The 18,251-nt window shown below is 36.8% G+C and overlaps 1 protein-coding gene across 1 annotated transcript; it reads right to left on the bottom strand.

The window, feature by feature from the left end:
• Positions 1–1,680: 1,680 nt before the first annotated feature.
• On the bottom strand, positions 1,681–2,235 carry LOC147406005 (uncharacterized). Its single transcript, XM_086432465.1, has one exon. The coding sequence runs from the start codon at positions 2,233–2,235 to the stop codon at positions 1,681–1,683; it is 555 nt and encodes a 184-aa protein (XP_086288591.1).
• Between the last annotated feature and the right edge of the window lie 16,016 nt (positions 2,236–18,251).

Genomic DNA, 18,251 nt, shown 5'->3' with positions numbered 1-18,251 from the left:
CAACTTGGATATCAGAAATCAAATCCGATAACAGGCGAATAGCAAGGAAATACATACGTAGATACTCTTCACTGGTGCTGAGGGAATCGTTGTAATCGGCAAAGTAACTTTTTTTTATATTTTTTTATTATAATTATTTGTTATTTTTTGTCTATTTTGCAATGTAACTGATTTTTGGGAAGAAGTAGAGACCGGTACTTGTTGGGCGCGATTGATGCCTAATACCTTCCAATCCCGTAACGTGATTCCTAGACCCGTATTTTCTTTCATAGATTAGTTGTCTTTATTTTTATAGTCAATGATCGGTTCCTAGACCGTAATAACTAGGTGGCGACTCCCAAACCTCAAGGGTCAAAAGCGGATCCACGCACCCCGCGGATCGAGGGCGCTTTCAGTGGCGACTCTGTTGAGGACGTTGAGGATTAGACTTAAAAACCCCCAAGTATGGGAACATTGTCAATGACCTAGTTTTATTTTATTTAATTTAATTTTTAGTTAGTTTCTTTTTATTGTTTGTTTATCTGTTTTTATTTATTTATTATATTTATTGGTCCAATCATTAGTTGTTCGGTTTGATGCCGGGTGCGTTAACCTGGCATATTATTTTTCTGTAGTTCAGTCGAGAGTCACCTAGGGTGATTTTAAATAATGCTAAATTTCAAAGGATCATTTTATTGAGGATGGAATAATGAAACGAAGGGGCTCTTTTATTTATTTTTTTATTTTTTATTTATTCTTAGTTATGTCGATTTGTTTTTTGATAACAAAAGATTTCTTTTTAGAAAAAAAAACAAAAATAAATATATGTTTGATCGATTATTTGACAATGTTTTAAAAAAAAAATAAGAAAAAAGAATTATTTATTTATTTATTTGTTTTTCGTTTATTATTTTTGTTTAGGTATTTAGTTTTTTTTTTTAGTTAGCAAGTTTTATTGTCTGATGATAGCAAACAAAAAATGATATATATAAAAAAAAATGGGATTTTTTTTTGAGGTGCAACCTGCTGCTTTTATTAAGACGGTGTGTCCACAGTAAAAATCAAGTTTTAATTGTAAAAACATTAACGTTTTCATATTGATTAGGTGGTGTGCTGTTAGAAATTTTATTGTTTTTCTTTTATTATCTTCTTCTCCATTGGAAACAGTAGAGGGAGAGAACGTCTCTCCATCTCTCTCTCATCTCTCTCTCTTTCTCTCTCTGTGCAAAACCCCCAAATCCTCACCAATTAATTCCCCTGTTACTCTCCATTAACGGTGAGGTGATCATGATTCGGTTCTTCTGACGGCTCCTTCTACTATGATCATAACCAACACACTAATTGCAGATCTAGCTCTCACGAATCTCAGTTATTGCTTTTTTTTTTATGATTTAAGCAAGTTCTCTGTTAGTAGATCGAAGCCCATTCGCACTTGGTGGCCGATTCGTTCGTTCTCTCTGTTTCTGTTCATGAAAGCATACATGATGGTCATATTAACTTGAATATCATTTAACGTTGGCATGCGAAATTTCCCACTGGTGACACAATATCCGTGAGTCGATTTATTTCACCTGATGATTTCAATCTAGCTTTGTTTAATCTAGAGTTGGAATTTGTGAAAAAAGAGACTATAAGTGAACACATTTTTTTTTTTTGGAAGGTAATGGGGGATATTTAGCGGACCCCAGCCGACAAAGAAAGTTACAATCTCACATAGGATTTGCCCGCGGCATCCTCATTTACAATGGAACTTAGCTGAGTTGGAAATTCAGAAGGATACAAAGTTGAACTTTGAAAGGACCTATACCACGACGCCAAAAAATTTGCAGTCTTATTTGTTTCTCTATAGATAAACGAGAATCTGACCTCTTGAAAAGACCTTGAAAGCTCCTTGATAGAGTTGATCATCCTCCTTGCATACCAAGGCATAACAGCTTGACCCGAGAGAAATTGGACAGCAAGCTTAGAATCAGAATCCACACACAGCTTGTTAACTTGTAGAGAGATAGCTAACTTCAACCCTTCTTTAATAGCCCGGAGTTCATGCATTAGAACATTGTCTCCCATAATACAGCTGGCATGCGCTGCTAGAGGTAATCCTTGATCGTCCCTTATAATGGCCCCTTGGCCCCCATAAAGTCCTCTAAGAGATCCATCCGTATTAAGAGCGTGCCATCCCCAATGAGATTTTTTCCACTGGCATCTAATATACTCCTTGTGGTAAAAAGTCACATTAATCCGTATAAGTGAACACATTGATGTCGTTCTTTTGGCTCAGCAACTTTGAAAGAGATTTCTTAACTTGGTAGATATTGTAACATGTGGACCAATAGCAAAATATTCTGATCATTACAAGCTTGTTGTCTCCATTCCAGCAAGCTGATGATTTGAGTTGAGAAATCAAAAATAAAATTGTGATGATTTGAGTTGAGAAATCAAAAATAAAATTGTGATGATTTGAGTTGAGAAACCAAAAATAAAATTGGGTGAGTTCGTCCTGTGGCTGCAAGGGTAAAACAACAAAAATATCTTTATTAATAAGTGTGTGTGTTGTTTTACATGTGGGTAGCAAAAACTTTTTTAAAAAGGAAACGCATGTGGTATGTGCGTGTGTGCTAGCAGCAAAGAAAGATTTCAAAAATAAATAAATAAATAACAGAGATTAACTTGCTAGGCTTAGTGTTACATTTGGTTTAAAATTTTAAATTTATTTTTATTTTATCAAGTCTGTCACTTACCAAGTTTTTAGGTGGAACTCATATGTTTTATAAAAGTTTTTTTTTTCACCTCAATTCATTAATGCTGATTTCTCAAACAAAAATTTACATGGGTGTTTTTATGATTAATCATTTGCATATGGGTCCCATTTGAAATTCAGTTTAGTTAAGGAAATCACTTTCCTTAGTAAAGGGTGCTCCTAATACCATTTGTGATTCCCAAAAGGGAATGATATCCTCACCAAGTTAGTAAGATTTCAAATCTTGCTAAAGGTCTTCGATGTCTCCACGTGGCAGCAACACATTAAAAAAAAAAAAAAAAGAGATTTACTTGGTTGATTCATTGTTGCATTTAAAAAAATAAATAAATAAATAAAATTCAATTTGTTTAAAATAGACCATCACTCCTTATCTCAAGAATTATCATTCTATCCTCAATTTAATACTCTTTGAAGTTTCGAATTATTTCAGGGCGTAAAAAAAAAAGTGATCCCTAATTGAACCATAAAAAGAAAAGGAGGGTTGGATTTCGAAAATCAACCATAGGGAGGAATTTTTATGTGAGTCAACTCAGTTAACTCGTTTTGCACCACGTAAGGAATTAATTGCGTGCTAATTGTTTTAATGTTAGGTTTCCATAATGTGTTACTATGATATCCCGATTTTGATTGTCATAAGTCAGGTTGACTCATTTGGATTATAGATCTCATGTAATTCACTGTGCATTCTCTTTATGCTTCATGCCAATGTTTCCATGTGATATTTTTCCATGTTATATAACGTTGAATGCTAAGAGATGAGTTAACTCGATGAGTCCATGTTCGAATGAGTTATGTGCTAGATTAGAGTGCATGGTTTCCTTTTTACTCGATTGATATGATCATACTCCTTAGATACCTTGACTTATTGAACCTTAAGTCTCACATGATTGCTTGATCTTAATTAATTGATTGGTTTTGTTCGATTGATTTTAATTTCTTTTTATTTGCATGCTATGATTGTGATCTTAATATATTTGCATCCCCTATGATTGTGGCCCATTGAAGATTTAATCTGGCTCATGGGCCCATTTATTTGAAAAACGTCCCGGGCACACCCCACCCTATTTTGCACACACTACTAGCACGTTTATATTACTTTGCATTGCACGCTTGCATGTCCCTTATAGCCAACGTGGTACTAGTGCGTGGCCCGATCTCTTCGGAAATGCGACGTCATTCATGAAAACCACAACTCCAGTCACGTACTTTAGGGTATATCAAACTGGGGCATCAATATCGTCTGATCAGGTGATTCTGAGAGGTATATTGATGCACCCAAGCTGGAGCTACCTGAACCTTTGACCTATTGTGAGCCACACAGTCACATGTCCCGATTGCCAACGTAGTACTAGTACGTGGCTGGTCCCCTCGGGAGATGCCAAACCATTTATGAAAGCTACAACTCTTGACTCGTACCCATAGGTATGAAAAGATAATCTAAGTATATCAATTGCACTTCTTGGTCAAAACCGGTGCCTAAGTGAGATCTTGCCCCGTTATACCCTACTGTACGAGGGGGATAGACCACATCTATTCTAGATGAGAGGTATTTAAGTGGGCCCTTGCTCAACATCGTGTGCCACCTCTCAACTGGAGATCAAACTGGCTATTTTTGGCTTCAGAGAAGTGAGTTGAGATTTTAGATTATCACCTATATGGTATATCAAACCAAGTCACCACGTATCAAGAGGTATATAGGTATATTTGGGCAAGGGTGGCCAGATAAAATGCATTGCACGTAGTAAGCTTAGAGTCTAAAAATCGTCCCTGTAGGTCACGACTTGAACTTATTGTGGGTATTTCCAGGTTGCTCAATTTAATCCAACCAGCAGGTAAGTGGGTGGACTGATCCAGACTGTTCAAACTAAACCCACTATATCAGACCGACCCAATCGGTGAAATGTACCGATTAAAATAATTGGCCCAATTGACAAATGGATCAAACTGATCAATACCAAATCAGTTGGACTAATTGGTTTCACTTTTAAAGATCCAGACCACTTTGTATAGGAAGATTCAATCTTAGGATCAAATTAATCAAAAGTTCAATCCCAATCAGGGATAGACCCGTGTTTAACCTTTCTCACTTTCTTGGTCACCATAGACTTATAGTGCATTTGGATTAGATATTTCCCACCGGACTTGGGCTATTCTATATCGAAACTTTAATCATGTGGTTAAGAGTCAAACCTTTAGAATCAATGGTTAACCTTGGTTTACTTCCAATTAGGTAATAATTGGTCCCAAACGTTCTAAACCTCTATCTGTACCACTTTGGATCCGTAAAAAGAGTCGTCTTTCCAGAGTATCATTGCCAAGTAGTCAGTTTTTGCCACGAGAAGAAACTAGTACCATGGATGAAGCTGCGCTCCATCAGATTTTAGAGTCTTTTCAAGTACAGATTATTACTTCTGTCCAAACACAAATTGAATCCCTTAAAATTGAAAAGGGAAAAGATAAAACTATAGAATCTCAGGATGTGTTTGACCTCGTTGAAAACCAAGAAGATGATCATTTACATGTTGACTCTATCCTAGCTCATCGAATTACTCAGGTTGAAACTACTTTGAAGAACATCAAAGACCCTATTGATCTTACTTTTGGATTAAGGATGATGACCTTATTATCCACGGTCCGTCTACCAGAAAAGTTCACAATATCAGATATGAAGAAGTTTGACAGTATTGGATTCCCTAGGACTCACTTAAAAGTATATGTCGGCATAATGCAATTTCAGGGTTTGAGTGAAGAACAGATGGCTCAACTTTTTCAAAGAACCCTTACAGGTCCTGCTCTACGCTGGTTAATGTCATTGGACTCATTTCGGGTAAGAACATGGCATGAATTGATGAAAAAGTTTATTGGTCGATATTCATTCAACATGGATATTGAACTCACAAGAAGAGATCTAGAAACTACTAAATAGAAACCCGGGGAAACTTTCACTGAGTTCATTGCTCGATGGAGAGCTAAAGCCGCTCAATTGTGGGACCGACGTCAAGAGAAGGAGCAAGTCAAGATCATCCTCAGGAATCTCACTCCAAATTATGCCAAGTACTTGATGCCTCAGTACCTCCCTACTTTTCAATCTCTTTTTGAGGCTGAAAATCAAGTTGATGATGCTTACTCTTCGGGACTTTTTGGTAACTCGTCTGAGTCAAAATCCAAATATTTCAAACATAATGTCAATTTCTTACAAGTGGCCAACACCTCCTTCGCACTATCTCATCAAGCTACTCAGCATTCACAAGCTAAGCTTATAAGACAGTTTGCTAATCTTAGAATGTCCCTTAGTGTTGTTTATCAAAAATTGATGAAAAGGGTATTGCTGACACCTTTACAACCTAAGCCTTTGCCTAATCCTCTTCCCCCAAACATGGATAGTGGACAATTCTGTGAATTCCATCAGATGCCTAGTCATATTCTTGACAGGTGTATTACTCTCCGACATGCTATCCAAGACCTTATTGAGTAAGGAAAAGTCACCATACCCACTCCTACTACTCCCAATGTTAAGACTAACCCTTTGCCTACCTTTCAAAATCAACCCCCTCCTACTTTGAACCTAATATCAATATCCAAACCCGAATCAGTTGACCCAGTTTCCTTCATTCACCCAATCGGTCTTAACAGTGCATTCGCTCCATGCGAGAATGAGTTCAACTACCCTAAGGCAGTGACAAAACTAAAGAACAGAGAAATTATTGAAACAACAGGTTGTCCCGCATATGACAAGCTTGAATCAGAATATGAAGAGATAGTAAAAGCAGGCAAGTTCAAGTCATCCATCGAAGATAACCGAATTGGTATAGACTCTAGAATTGTGTCCCTCCATTCAGAATGATGTCGTTTTTTAATTCTTCATAGTTTTTTTTTAGCTTTAGTTGCGTCAGTCTTTGAATTCAGTTAGTCATCTTTATTTTTGGATTTTAGTAAGGTTTGTCAGTCTATGTTCTTTTCAATTCCAATAAATAAAGAAGCTTTTGATTATCATGTATGCAATAATAATTTGAATATAAGATTTAACATGAGAAATGACTTAAAGCTCACTAATTGAACTTAATAAATATTGAAATTAAAGAGTACATTCAAGAAGTGCAAATTAGTGATACATTATCCTCAAGAGAACATGAGATAATAGTAAACTTACTTGAGAAATTCAACAATGTTTCTTGCATGATCTCATAAGGATATATGGATGGATTATATAAAAACATAGATCAAGTCAAGAGTGATTTCAAAGTCAAAGATTATCGATAAAAAATGATATAGTTGAAAGCATCGACAAAGACGTTAAGACTTACAAGTGGATCTACCATGTTTCTCACTTAAAAGAGGAGCGTTTCATTCATAAGAGAATAAAAGATTTTCTCAAAATTTTAGAAGATTTGAATAGTCAGAAAATTTACTCATATTCGATTTCACAAAAGAAGACTGAAGAATATTCATTCTCAAAAGAAGACCTTACTTGACAGAGTAATCTAGATATCAAATTCTTGAAACTTTGACCAAGTCGAGCAGCATTCATCAAAGGAGGCCTCCTTTGGTCGAATCATTTTCCTGTCTTACTAAGAAAAATACAACCTTCTAGTCCTTCGCAGCCTTTAAAAAATTAATAGTCTCTTTTTTGTAAACTACACCAACCAACCTCGGGAGGGATATCTTAGTATGAACTACATTTTGACCTGATCCTAAAAGAAAAAGAAATATTTGGGATACGTAGGCAACCTGAGAAGTTACTTCAGGCCCGGTCATGTAAAAGAAAAATTTATTCTCTTAGAAAAAGTGTCATCCAAAAGGAAAATCCCTTATTAAAAGGTTCAAAATAAGAGAATGCCAAACTAGGGGCATTTAAAAAAAAAGAAGGAAAAGAATGCCAAACTAGGGGCATTAGAAAAAAGAGTCAAAAGAATTTATAGAAAATAATATTAGACTAGGGGCATTTTGGGAAGTCGAGCCTTTTATCCTTTCTTTCTAAACCATGTCCTAAGCCCACCTATTAAGTCCTCCTGAATGCTAATTGACTTGGTTAAGGTGCAGGGAACCAAGAAGTTGTCGAATTGATCATTCATGATCATCAAGAAAAAAAAGAAGCCCGTTAAGTCGAAAACCCAAAAAGGCGACTTAGGCAAAATTTAGGGTATAACCATAAAAAAGAAAGCCTGCTAGGTTGAAAACCTGAAAAGACGACCTAGGCAAAAATCAAGACATCATCAGAAAAAGAAAAATAAAGCCTTCTAGATTGAAAACCTAAAGAGATAATCTAGGCAAAAATTAGGGCATTATCAAATGGGAGGAAATATCCCATCAAAAGAAGAATTCAGAAGGAAGTTTGTGCAGAAACTAGAAAATGCAGAACCATTCAAGCTACAATATTCATTTTTCAGCTAAGAGCTCACATCCGACGAACACAATGTTAAAGTCAAAAAAATTAGAAGTCATCTTGAACAGTGTAAGATCTTCAAAAGTATATTTACTTCTTCAAGTGTTCACTAATGGAAGATGTAAAATCATCAACCACTTTGAAGAGAAAGATCTTCTATTATAATATTTATCAAGATTTTTTAAGTCCAGCTCAAGTATTTCTCAAAAATAATGATCAATTCTTTATTGCACATATGATAATCTTAAGAGTCTTAAATTTAAGAGAATGTCAGTTCTTCTATATGTCATATGTCAGAGTCCATATTTTTCAAGCATAATCCATTATATCAATCTCGTAGTCAAGTTCCAGTTAAAGCCAACTTTGAAACTAGGGGCATTTTTTTGAAAGTCATTTAATTCCAAAGTTTTATTCTTAATCACATGATAAAAATGAAAATCTTACTTAAAAGTCCGATGAAGTCCAATGATAATTATGAATCCAAATGCATGATAAGCCAATAAAGGCCCGATCTTTCAAATTTTGAACTCGATTTTGAATCATAGATTGAATTAATAGGATTGTTTAAGTTCCTATAAATCTAAGTCCGAGAAACGTGGATTAGTAAGTTCGAGTCCGAGAAATAAGACTCCAACTTTTTGAATCATAGAATGAGTAGGTTTTTTGAAGTCCCTACAAACCTAAGTTCGAGTCCGAGAAACGAGACTCCAACTTTTTGAATCATAGAATGAGTAGGCTTTTGAAGTGCCTACAAATCTAAGTTCGAGTCCGAGAAACTCTAACTTTTTGAATCATAGAATTAATAAGCTTTTTGAAGTTCTTACAAACCTTAGTTCGAGTCCGAGAAACGAGACTCCAACTTTTTGAATCATAGAATAAATAGGCTTTTTGAAGTGCCTACAAACCTTAGTTTGAGTCCGAGAAATGAGACTCCAACTTTTAGAATCATAGAATGAATAGGCTTTTTGAAGTACCTAGAAACCTAAGTTCGAGTCCGGGAAATGAGACTCCAACTTTTTGAATCATAGAATGAATAGGCTTTTTGAAGTGCCTACAAACTTAAGTTCGAGTCCGAGAAACGAAACTCCAACTTTTTGAATCATAGAATGAGTAGGTTTTTTTGAAGTGCCTACAAACCTAGGTTCGAGTCCAAGAAGGGAGATTCCAACTTTTTGAATCATAGAATGAATAGGCTTTTTGAAATGCCTATAAATCTTAATTCGAGTTTGAGAAACGAGACTCCAATTTTAATAGCATTATTTAAGTTCCTGTAAACCTTAGTCAGAGTTCGAGAAACGAGACTCCAGCTTTGTCTGAAATATATTGAATTAACAGGATTGTTTAAGTTCTTTAGCCCGATAAGCGTGGCTACAATAGGCTCGAGTCCAATAAACAAAACTCAAACTTTTTCGAACTCTAAAAAAGAATTTCAAATAGGATTTAACGAAGTTCTTTCATTGTTATGACTCCAATTACTTCATTGTTCAACCTAGCCATGATTGTTTTCGTTGCATAAGCACATTTCAATTTTGAATCATTATTTTCAATGAAAGAAGATCTCTAGGACCTGACACATTTTTACTCAGTTTCACACAACATCACACCATTATACACATTTGCACTTTTGCATTAGTCAGGGAGAATTTTTTAAAATTCAAGGATCTGACACTATTAGTGAGAGCTCACGCTCAAGGACCTGACAACATTTTTGTTCGGGGAGAGTTTTACCCTCAAGGATCCGAACGCCTCGACGAATTGCTAAATCAGGCTGCAAAAAGAACTGTCACTAGCTTTGGCATTCGGATATCGCATTATTTATCGAAATAGATTTGCTATCTAGTTTGATTCAACCCTCTGCCAAAGAGGGGCATCTGTAGACACCTCATTTTGGCATCCGCCTGATTAATCGACTCGTCAACCCAATCGCAATGGTTCCCAATGATGGATGTTTATTCCAATGCTTTATTTTGTTACCAAATATGTTTCAGAAATTCGGATGAGGTATCTCGAACCGACAAAGTCTTAGAAACCATGCTACGTTAGGAAAATACAACTCTAGAAACATAGAAATCATCATTTTACAGATAAAAAGAAGTTTCACGATAAAAATTACTAAAAAATGACAAAATTACCAAAATACCCCTAACATCAAAAGATCCCTAGAGCCTACGTTACGCTTAGAAAAATCTATTCAAACACATAAAATAACAAATCGAAATCAAATAAATCATTTAACCAATTTTCACAGAATTCGATAAAATTACGAAAATGCCCCTCATAAAGTTCATGATCATTTCACACAAAAAACTTCATAATGACACAAACCAATATTTCCATTGATTTTCTTATGAAAAATCGATTCTAAAACATTGTAGAACATCAAAAACAGACTTAAAATGCGAAAAGTCCTCTCAAGGGGTAAAACGGTAATTTCACAATTTTCGTAATTAAAATTTTCAAAATTAATAAATAAAATACTAAATAATTAAAGTGAAACATTAATGAAATTAATTTAGAAATTTGAACTAAAAAATTGATCAATCAAGCTCTCAGGCAAAATTGTTGAGGGTTCGCAAGATATTTCTTCAAGGACCCCTCCATTTGGAGGTCCAAAGAATTAAAGATATAATAGAGGGGGGTTCTCCAAAAAATTAAAGTCAATTAAGTAAATTAAAGTCAAGATATTAAAGTCAATCAGTTAAGACTAAAGTCAAAATTTTAAAGTCAATCAAATAAGACCAAAAGTCAAAATCCTAATAGAGTTCTAATTAAATAATAACTCTATTTAATAGAATTCTAAAATATAACTCTACCTAAAACAATTCTAATTAAAATACAACTCTACCTAAAATAATTCTAACTAAAATACAACTCTAACTAAAAGAATTATAATCAAACACTAATTCTATCTAAATCAACCCTTAAAAAAAATCTATAAATAGAGGTCCTCACACCCTATTTTCGTATCAAATCATAAATCCTAGGAAAAGTAGGTCAAGAAGCCTCCCCAACCTTCCCAAAACATTAATTTTGAAGCCCTAACTCCTTACCTAACATCCATACCTCAACTTTAGCTCAAAAAACACCTAAAAACCCTTCTAAAATACCTTCAAATCCATAAGAAAAATCAGAAAACTCACAGATCTAAGAAGAAGATACCTCAACTTGGATATCAGAAATCAAATCCGGTGACGGGCGAATAGCAAAGAAATACATACGTAGATACTTTTCGCTGGTGCTGAGGGAATCGTTGTAATCGGCAAGGTAACTTTCTTTTATATATTTTTTTATTATAATTATTTGTTATTTTTTGTCTATTTTGCAATGTAACCAATTTTTGGGAAGAAGTAGAGACCGGCACTTGCCGGACAGGGTTGGTGCCTAATACCTTCCAACCTCATAACGTGATCCCCGGACCCGTATTTTCTTTCGTAGATTAGTTGTCTTTATTTTTAGAGCAATGATCGGTTCCTAGACCGTAATAACTAGGTGGCGACTCCCAAACCTCAAGGGTCAAAAGCGGATCCGCGCACCTCGCGGATCGAGGGCGCTTTCAGATTCTTCCATCTTGATGGCTGCGAAGACTAAGAAGGAACAATGCAGAGCATCCAAAAATTGGAAACTTGTGGCAATGGACTTCCGAACCAGGGCTATAGAGGGGGTGGTGGTAGAAGATCTCATTGTTAACGTTCTGCGGCCACTTGCACAACGAGCTCCCTTTAGTTGGGCTAGGCGGATCGTAGAAGATCTTGATCCATTCAAAGTTTCCTCTACTCCCCTTCGACCTCCCCCACGATGATGAGATCCCAGTGATTCGATTCCTTCTTCTTCGGGTGGGTAGGGTTTGAAACATTTGATCCATTCTGGTTCAGATTCTTCCCCTTCTGGGATTCTGCTAGGGTCTTCTAATGTGATGGACATCAATCTCTCAAAGTTCCCACTCTCATGTTCCCCTGCCATCAATGTTGCTCCTCCTGCTATCCCAACCAAAAGGCGGAAGAAGAAGAGGTGTCAAACTTCTCATGGTTCTAAGATTTCTAGAGAGGCTGGTCAACTAGTTGTGGTGCATGGGGAGCTTGCTGCCCTTGTTTCCACCTCTGCTTATGTTTCTACTACGATTGCTACTGATGCTACTACTAGTGTTTCAGTTGTTTCTATGGAGCTTCTTATGAAAACTTAGATGCAAGCAAAACAGAGTTTTGCCACCTTTAGGGAAGACAGCCCTACTCCTGACCTTCAACCGCGGAAGAGGCGTTGGCTAGTCAGGAAAAGCTTGAGAAGTCCCTTTCCTCCAGAGAAGTCTGAGCACGGGGCTTTTCACTTCGCAAGACTCCTCTGGAGGCAGTTGTTTTTACCTGGATGGGTTGTGGGGCCTTCTTTTGGGATGGGAACAAAAGTAACATTTTTTGGCCCCCTTACCACGTCTACAATAAAGGTTGTAGGGTAAAATACCCAATTATTGTTGCTTCCCTGCTCTCCCAGTCTATCTCTCCCATAGATTGGGAAGTTGCTGACCTGGCTAATGCTAACCTGGGCTTTGGTCACTTTACTCACAACCTTCACCAGGTAACTTCTGTTATTTCTAATCTGTTATATACTTCATCATTTCTGTGTATTTATACTCTCTCCTTATTTCGTAGGCTTATGTTTATGAAACTTTAATCTTTCTGAAGAGACGTGAGGTTAAGAATCAGGCAACTATCTTAACCAGAGAGTAGAAAGAGAAAATAACTATACTCCAAGCTGAGCTAACCTCTTCTAGCCAATTTTCTCGGGATGCGAGAAAGGAAATGAAGGCTGATAGGAAGTTCTCTGAAATCGCCTCGACCTGTGGTCCACTAAATTGTGGATTTTTAGGGAATAAGGAGTCACCACCTAGTTTAGGTCTAGGAACCATAAATGACTCCGAAATGGATTGAGTCGGTCCACGGATTAGAGAAATGGGTAAGGGGTCAAATTACGGGTGTCGAAAGGTGTTAGGCACCGAACTCGCTCGATCAAGATGATCGGTCTCTACTACGATCCAAACTATCTTACGGTCAGCGGGTAGAGACTAAAGTCAATATTATGGTCCAATCATCATCACCATCATCATCAAATTATATTGAATGTGCTAAACGAATCTCAAGGCCAATATTACTCAAATATCATACAATTTCTCGAATTCCGCATAAAAATAGAAATATTTGAAAAAACCTTAATTCCAACTTATGCTCCAAAGTCCACGTGGCAACATTTCAATTACAAATCCAGATATGTGAAGATTTTTCAAATCGACTAAAATAGAAATTCGTGAAAACTCTCTAAAATGGAAAATTGGGAATATGAAACTTCTAATTTGGGAATTCATGAAATTTCTAAACTAAAAATTAGAAATTTTATAAATTGAGAGTTTATAAAATTATAAGAAGCTTCCAAATTAAAAACTTGGAAACATAATCTTCTCAAAATAGAAAATTTCAAATATGAGAGTCTCAAATTAGAAATTTGCAAAAGGATTTTCCAAATTAGAGAATTATCATTATTGGGTTTGCCAAATTAGAAATTTACAAACATTAATTTTCCAAAAATAGAAAATCATGATTTTAGGAAAATCACCAAATCAATGAAAAACCCATAAATCCCCAAAATTAGCAAGTTGTGAATTTTCAAGAATCCAATTTTACCACGTGAATTTTTCAAATTTTGCATAAAGGAATCTCATGATTGAAAATAACACAAAAATGATTAATTGATTCGGTCACACTTTAGAAGAAAATAAACCAATTTTAATGCCATGTGCACACAAATCAGTGAGTTAATTTGTTAGGGATGAGAAAACTCATCTGCTCAATCCAATGGTTTCACCAAAAGCAAAGAAGGGAGTAGACTCACTATTTTCATAGGTCAGACCACCATATTCCACCATCAACTAATGATTAGTTGACTTACCTCTTTTGCACGTCTATACCAAGTAACCACCTCTAGTACGTTGTTTCTTGAATCAACTAAGCATGCAATCATCGAAAAGGAATTGAGAATACATTGGTCTACACAAGTCTGAATAACCCTATTAAGTCGATCACCAATAGATGGATTCTAATGGTATAGATTTCGAAAAATATTTACTTGAATCTTCCACAATGAGATGAGTGTTCACTGACTTTACTATCTTTTCAAATATTAAAACAACCCCACCCTCAGGGAAGGGTCACTCCATGTAATCCATAGAACTAAGGATGGGGCAGTATCAAGATTGCTTCCACATTGATTCATGGTGAAAACAGAATCCAATTGGCTTCATGGATGATTATCCACTCACCTAAAGAATGCAAATTTCAATATGAAAGAAGAACATCATGATCCTAATGCTACTCACTAGATAATTCCTGCAACAAAGAAAAATCAGTAATGAGTCTCGAAAATAGAAACAAAAGTATAAAGTTAAAAGAGTAAACCTATGTGCCTCCAATCAAACAGACTAATCTAATCCCTGAACAACAGTTCCTAGTAGTTATAGTCCCTTCAGAGAAAGTAAAATTGAGGTCTCCAACTCTTTTGATCAAGACGAGAATCAAAAGCCTTATTACACGGTTGGGGTATTAAAAGAGGAAGAGAACATATTGTTTAAAGAAAAAAAGGAAAGAGGTGGATTCGTCTGTAGTTGAAAGGCTGAGAAAGAGATCAGTGAGATGAGAATCTAAGTTTGGGCTGCATTACTAAAGATGATATAAATGGGTCTGCTGGTTGCATGGAAGCAATAGAGGGGGTTGTAGGTGAGATACAAAAATCGAGATGGTAATATGGACGATGGCAACAGTAATGGTGGCTGTTGTGAGGGCGATAATGGAGGAGGAGTGATAAGCCCAGGAGATCCTCTCGGGTCCTGAGGCCTAACCCACATTATATAGACTGATGCTTAGAAGCCACTAATACCTCGAAGTCCAAATTGCTAGTCTTTTTGCTCAACTACAGTTTTTTTATTTCAGTATTATTTTCTTTCAATGTATTTGCTAGTTTATTTTGGTTCCATTGCAGTTCATTGCAGATTTGCAATTCAGGTGCAGTGGGTGACTGAGTCTCCTAAAGATTCGAATGCCATTAGTTTAATTTCAGTTATTTCTATTGTTGTATAAATTAAGAGGAAAGGCAATGAGAAAAAAGGGAGATCAGAAGTTATTATATTTGTGGTTCATTCTCACCCAAAGAGAATGCATTCTGTGTGTTGTTGTGCTCGTAGTGATTGGGACCTATCATTGGTATCAGAGCAAGGTTCATGACGACAAACAAGGAACGGATCAAGTTTCTAGAGTAGGGGCTCAGAGGAGTTCAAGATGGAATGCAACAGATGGAGGTTGGAATCATGGACAAAATCCAATGACTAGAGGATACCATTGCAAGACTATTTGAAACATTATTTTCAAGCAAAGGATCACCTAGCCACAATAACTATCAGCGTGAAGGATCCAACCGAACCAACCGAGATACAAACGATAACACTAAGCCATTTTCTTCCAAGATTGCAAAGCTGAAATTTCCAAAATTATGTGGAGATGATTCGACAGAATGGCTCAATCGCGTGGACCAGTTCTTTGAATTTCAAGAGATAGTTGACGATCAAAAGGTTCGTCTAGCTTCGTTTCATCTTGAAGGTGAGGCGAATCAATGGTGGCAATGGTTCCCAAAAGTACTCACTAAAGAACAGAGGAATATCTCGTGGGAAGATTTCGAAGATGAAGTGAGAGCTCAGTTTGGACCACCTGATTCTGAAGACTTTAATGAAGCTCTATCCCGAATTAAACAGATGGGAACATTGCGAGACTATCAACGAAAATTTGAACGGCTTGGGAATAGGGTTCACGGATAGACCCAAAAGGCTCTTGTGGGTACGTTTATGGGAGGCTTGAAACTAGAGGTGGACGACGGAATAAGGATATTTAGGCCTCAATCGTTAAAAGAGGCAATTAGCTTGGCAAAAGTGAGGAACGATCAGCTTTCAAGACAAAGGCAGCTTGCACGGCCAAATGCCTTACGAGCTTCCATCACTGTAAATAATCCCAATCCTTCCAAAGGTTCCACGCAAACAACAATCAGAAGACTATCTAGGGATGAAATGCAGAAATGAAGGGCTCAAGGATTATGTTTCAATTGCAATGAAAAGTTCACCCCTGGACATCATTGTCAAGCACCACAATTGATGATCCTAGAGGGTTGTATACATGAAGATGAAATGTCAGAGGAAATTGGAAAGATGAACATGGCAAGAGAAACACCCGAGATTGAGGAAGATGTCAGCATAAAGGAGCCTGAGATCACTCTACATGCTCTAACTAGATGAACTGTACCAAGGACAATGTGAATTAAGGCAATTATTGGAGCTTGTGAGGTGATCACCTTAATCGATAGTGGATCCACTCATAACTTCATCAGTGATCGAGTAGCCGAAATGCTTCATTTGCCCGTGAAGCCCACGGAACCATTTACTGCCAGAGTTGCCAATGGAAAAAGATTATCATGTAAAGGGAAATACGAGAAGCTCACTGTTGATCTTCAAGGTAATGAGTTCCAACTCGATTTCTTTTCATTGCCCTTGAATGGTTTGGATATGGTGCTAGGAATTCAGTGGTTAGAAACATTGGGTTCAGTTGTTTATGATTGGAAGAAGCTAACCATGGACTTCATTTGGGAGCAACAACCTAAGAAACTTCAAGGGATTGAAGTTCCACCGATACAAGACACCACATTACAGGGATTTACTAAGGAATTTCAACAAAAACAAGCTGTGTTTGCTTTGTATTTTCAGCTCGAAGGCCAGCAAAACCATGAGAAAATCCCATCGAATATGCATGCATTGCTAGAAGGATATTCGGATGTCTTTGCCAAGCCCACCAAATTACGACCAGCACACGAAATTGATCACACAATACCACTCAAAGATGGAACCGAAGCTATTAATGTGAGACCATATAGATATGCATATTTCCAAAAGACCGAGATTGAAAATCAGGTTCAAGACATGCTCAATACAGGGTTGATTTGTCTAAGCACCAGCCCCTTTTCTTCTCTGGTATTGCTAGTGAAGAAGAAATATGAAACATGGAGATTTTGCAAAGACTATCGAGCATTAAACGCTGCCACCATAAAGGATCGTTTCCCAATTCTGACAGTAGATGATATGCTTGATGAGTTATACGAAGCTTTATTTTTTACTAAGCTGGACCTTAGGGCAGGATACCACCAAATAAGGGTCAGCACCCCCGATATCCCTAAAATAGCCTTCAACACTCATAATGGCTACTATGAGTACTTGGTTATGCCATTTGGGCTATGCAACGCGCCATCTACTTTCCAAGCAATAATGAATTCAATTTTTCGACCATATCTATGCAAGTTCATGTTGGTGTTTTTGATGATATTCTAATTTACAGTCCTACATGAAAGCAGCACTTGGAGCATGTCCAGCTTGCATTAAACATCCTCCGGCAACACCAATTCTATGCTAAGATGAGCAAATGTGCATTCGGCAAGCAAGAGTTAGAGTATTTGGGCCACATAATCACACATCGAGGAGTCAAAGTTGATGAAAAGAATATTGAAGCAATGGTTGCTTGGCTAAGACCCTCCAACATCACTGAGCTCCGTGGTTTCTTAGGCTTAACTGGCTACTACCACAAATTTGTTCAAGGTTATGGATTAACGGCTCGACCATTGACTAACCTCCTTAAGAAAAGGAAGTTTCAATGGAATGAAGAAGCAGAAGCGGTTTTTTTAGCATTGAAACAAGCCATGACATCAACCCCAACACTAGTTGTAGACACTCAAATTTAACCGGGCCCTCAACGCAAAATGCCCCAAAAATCGTAAAAATTGGAATGGGCCCCAAGGCCCGAACCTATAAAAATACAACGTATTTTGTCATCCTATTTTTAATAAACGGCCCAAGGCCTCTCACGTGGCCCACAGACCAAATCCCTTACCATCCTTCTACACATCTCAACTCAATCCAACATAAGCCCAAACCCATTATCCAAGCCTATCCTATTCAACCCAAATCCATTTCTATTCAACCAACAACCCAAGCCCAATCAAACACTCTACCCAAGCCCAAATCATTCATCCCAAACCCAACTCAACCCAATCCAACATCACAAC

This window comes from Akebia trifoliata, chromosome 3 (genome assembly GCF_017979445.1).
Source record: "Akebia trifoliata isolate Shusen 1 chromosome 3, ASM1797944v1, whole genome shotgun sequence".
NCBI classification, from domain to species: Eukaryota; Viridiplantae; Streptophyta; class Magnoliopsida; order Ranunculales; family Lardizabalaceae; genus Akebia; species Akebia trifoliata.
The sequence above is the reverse complement of the archived record's forward strand: the minus strand, read 5'-3'. Positions and strand labels throughout refer to the sequence as shown.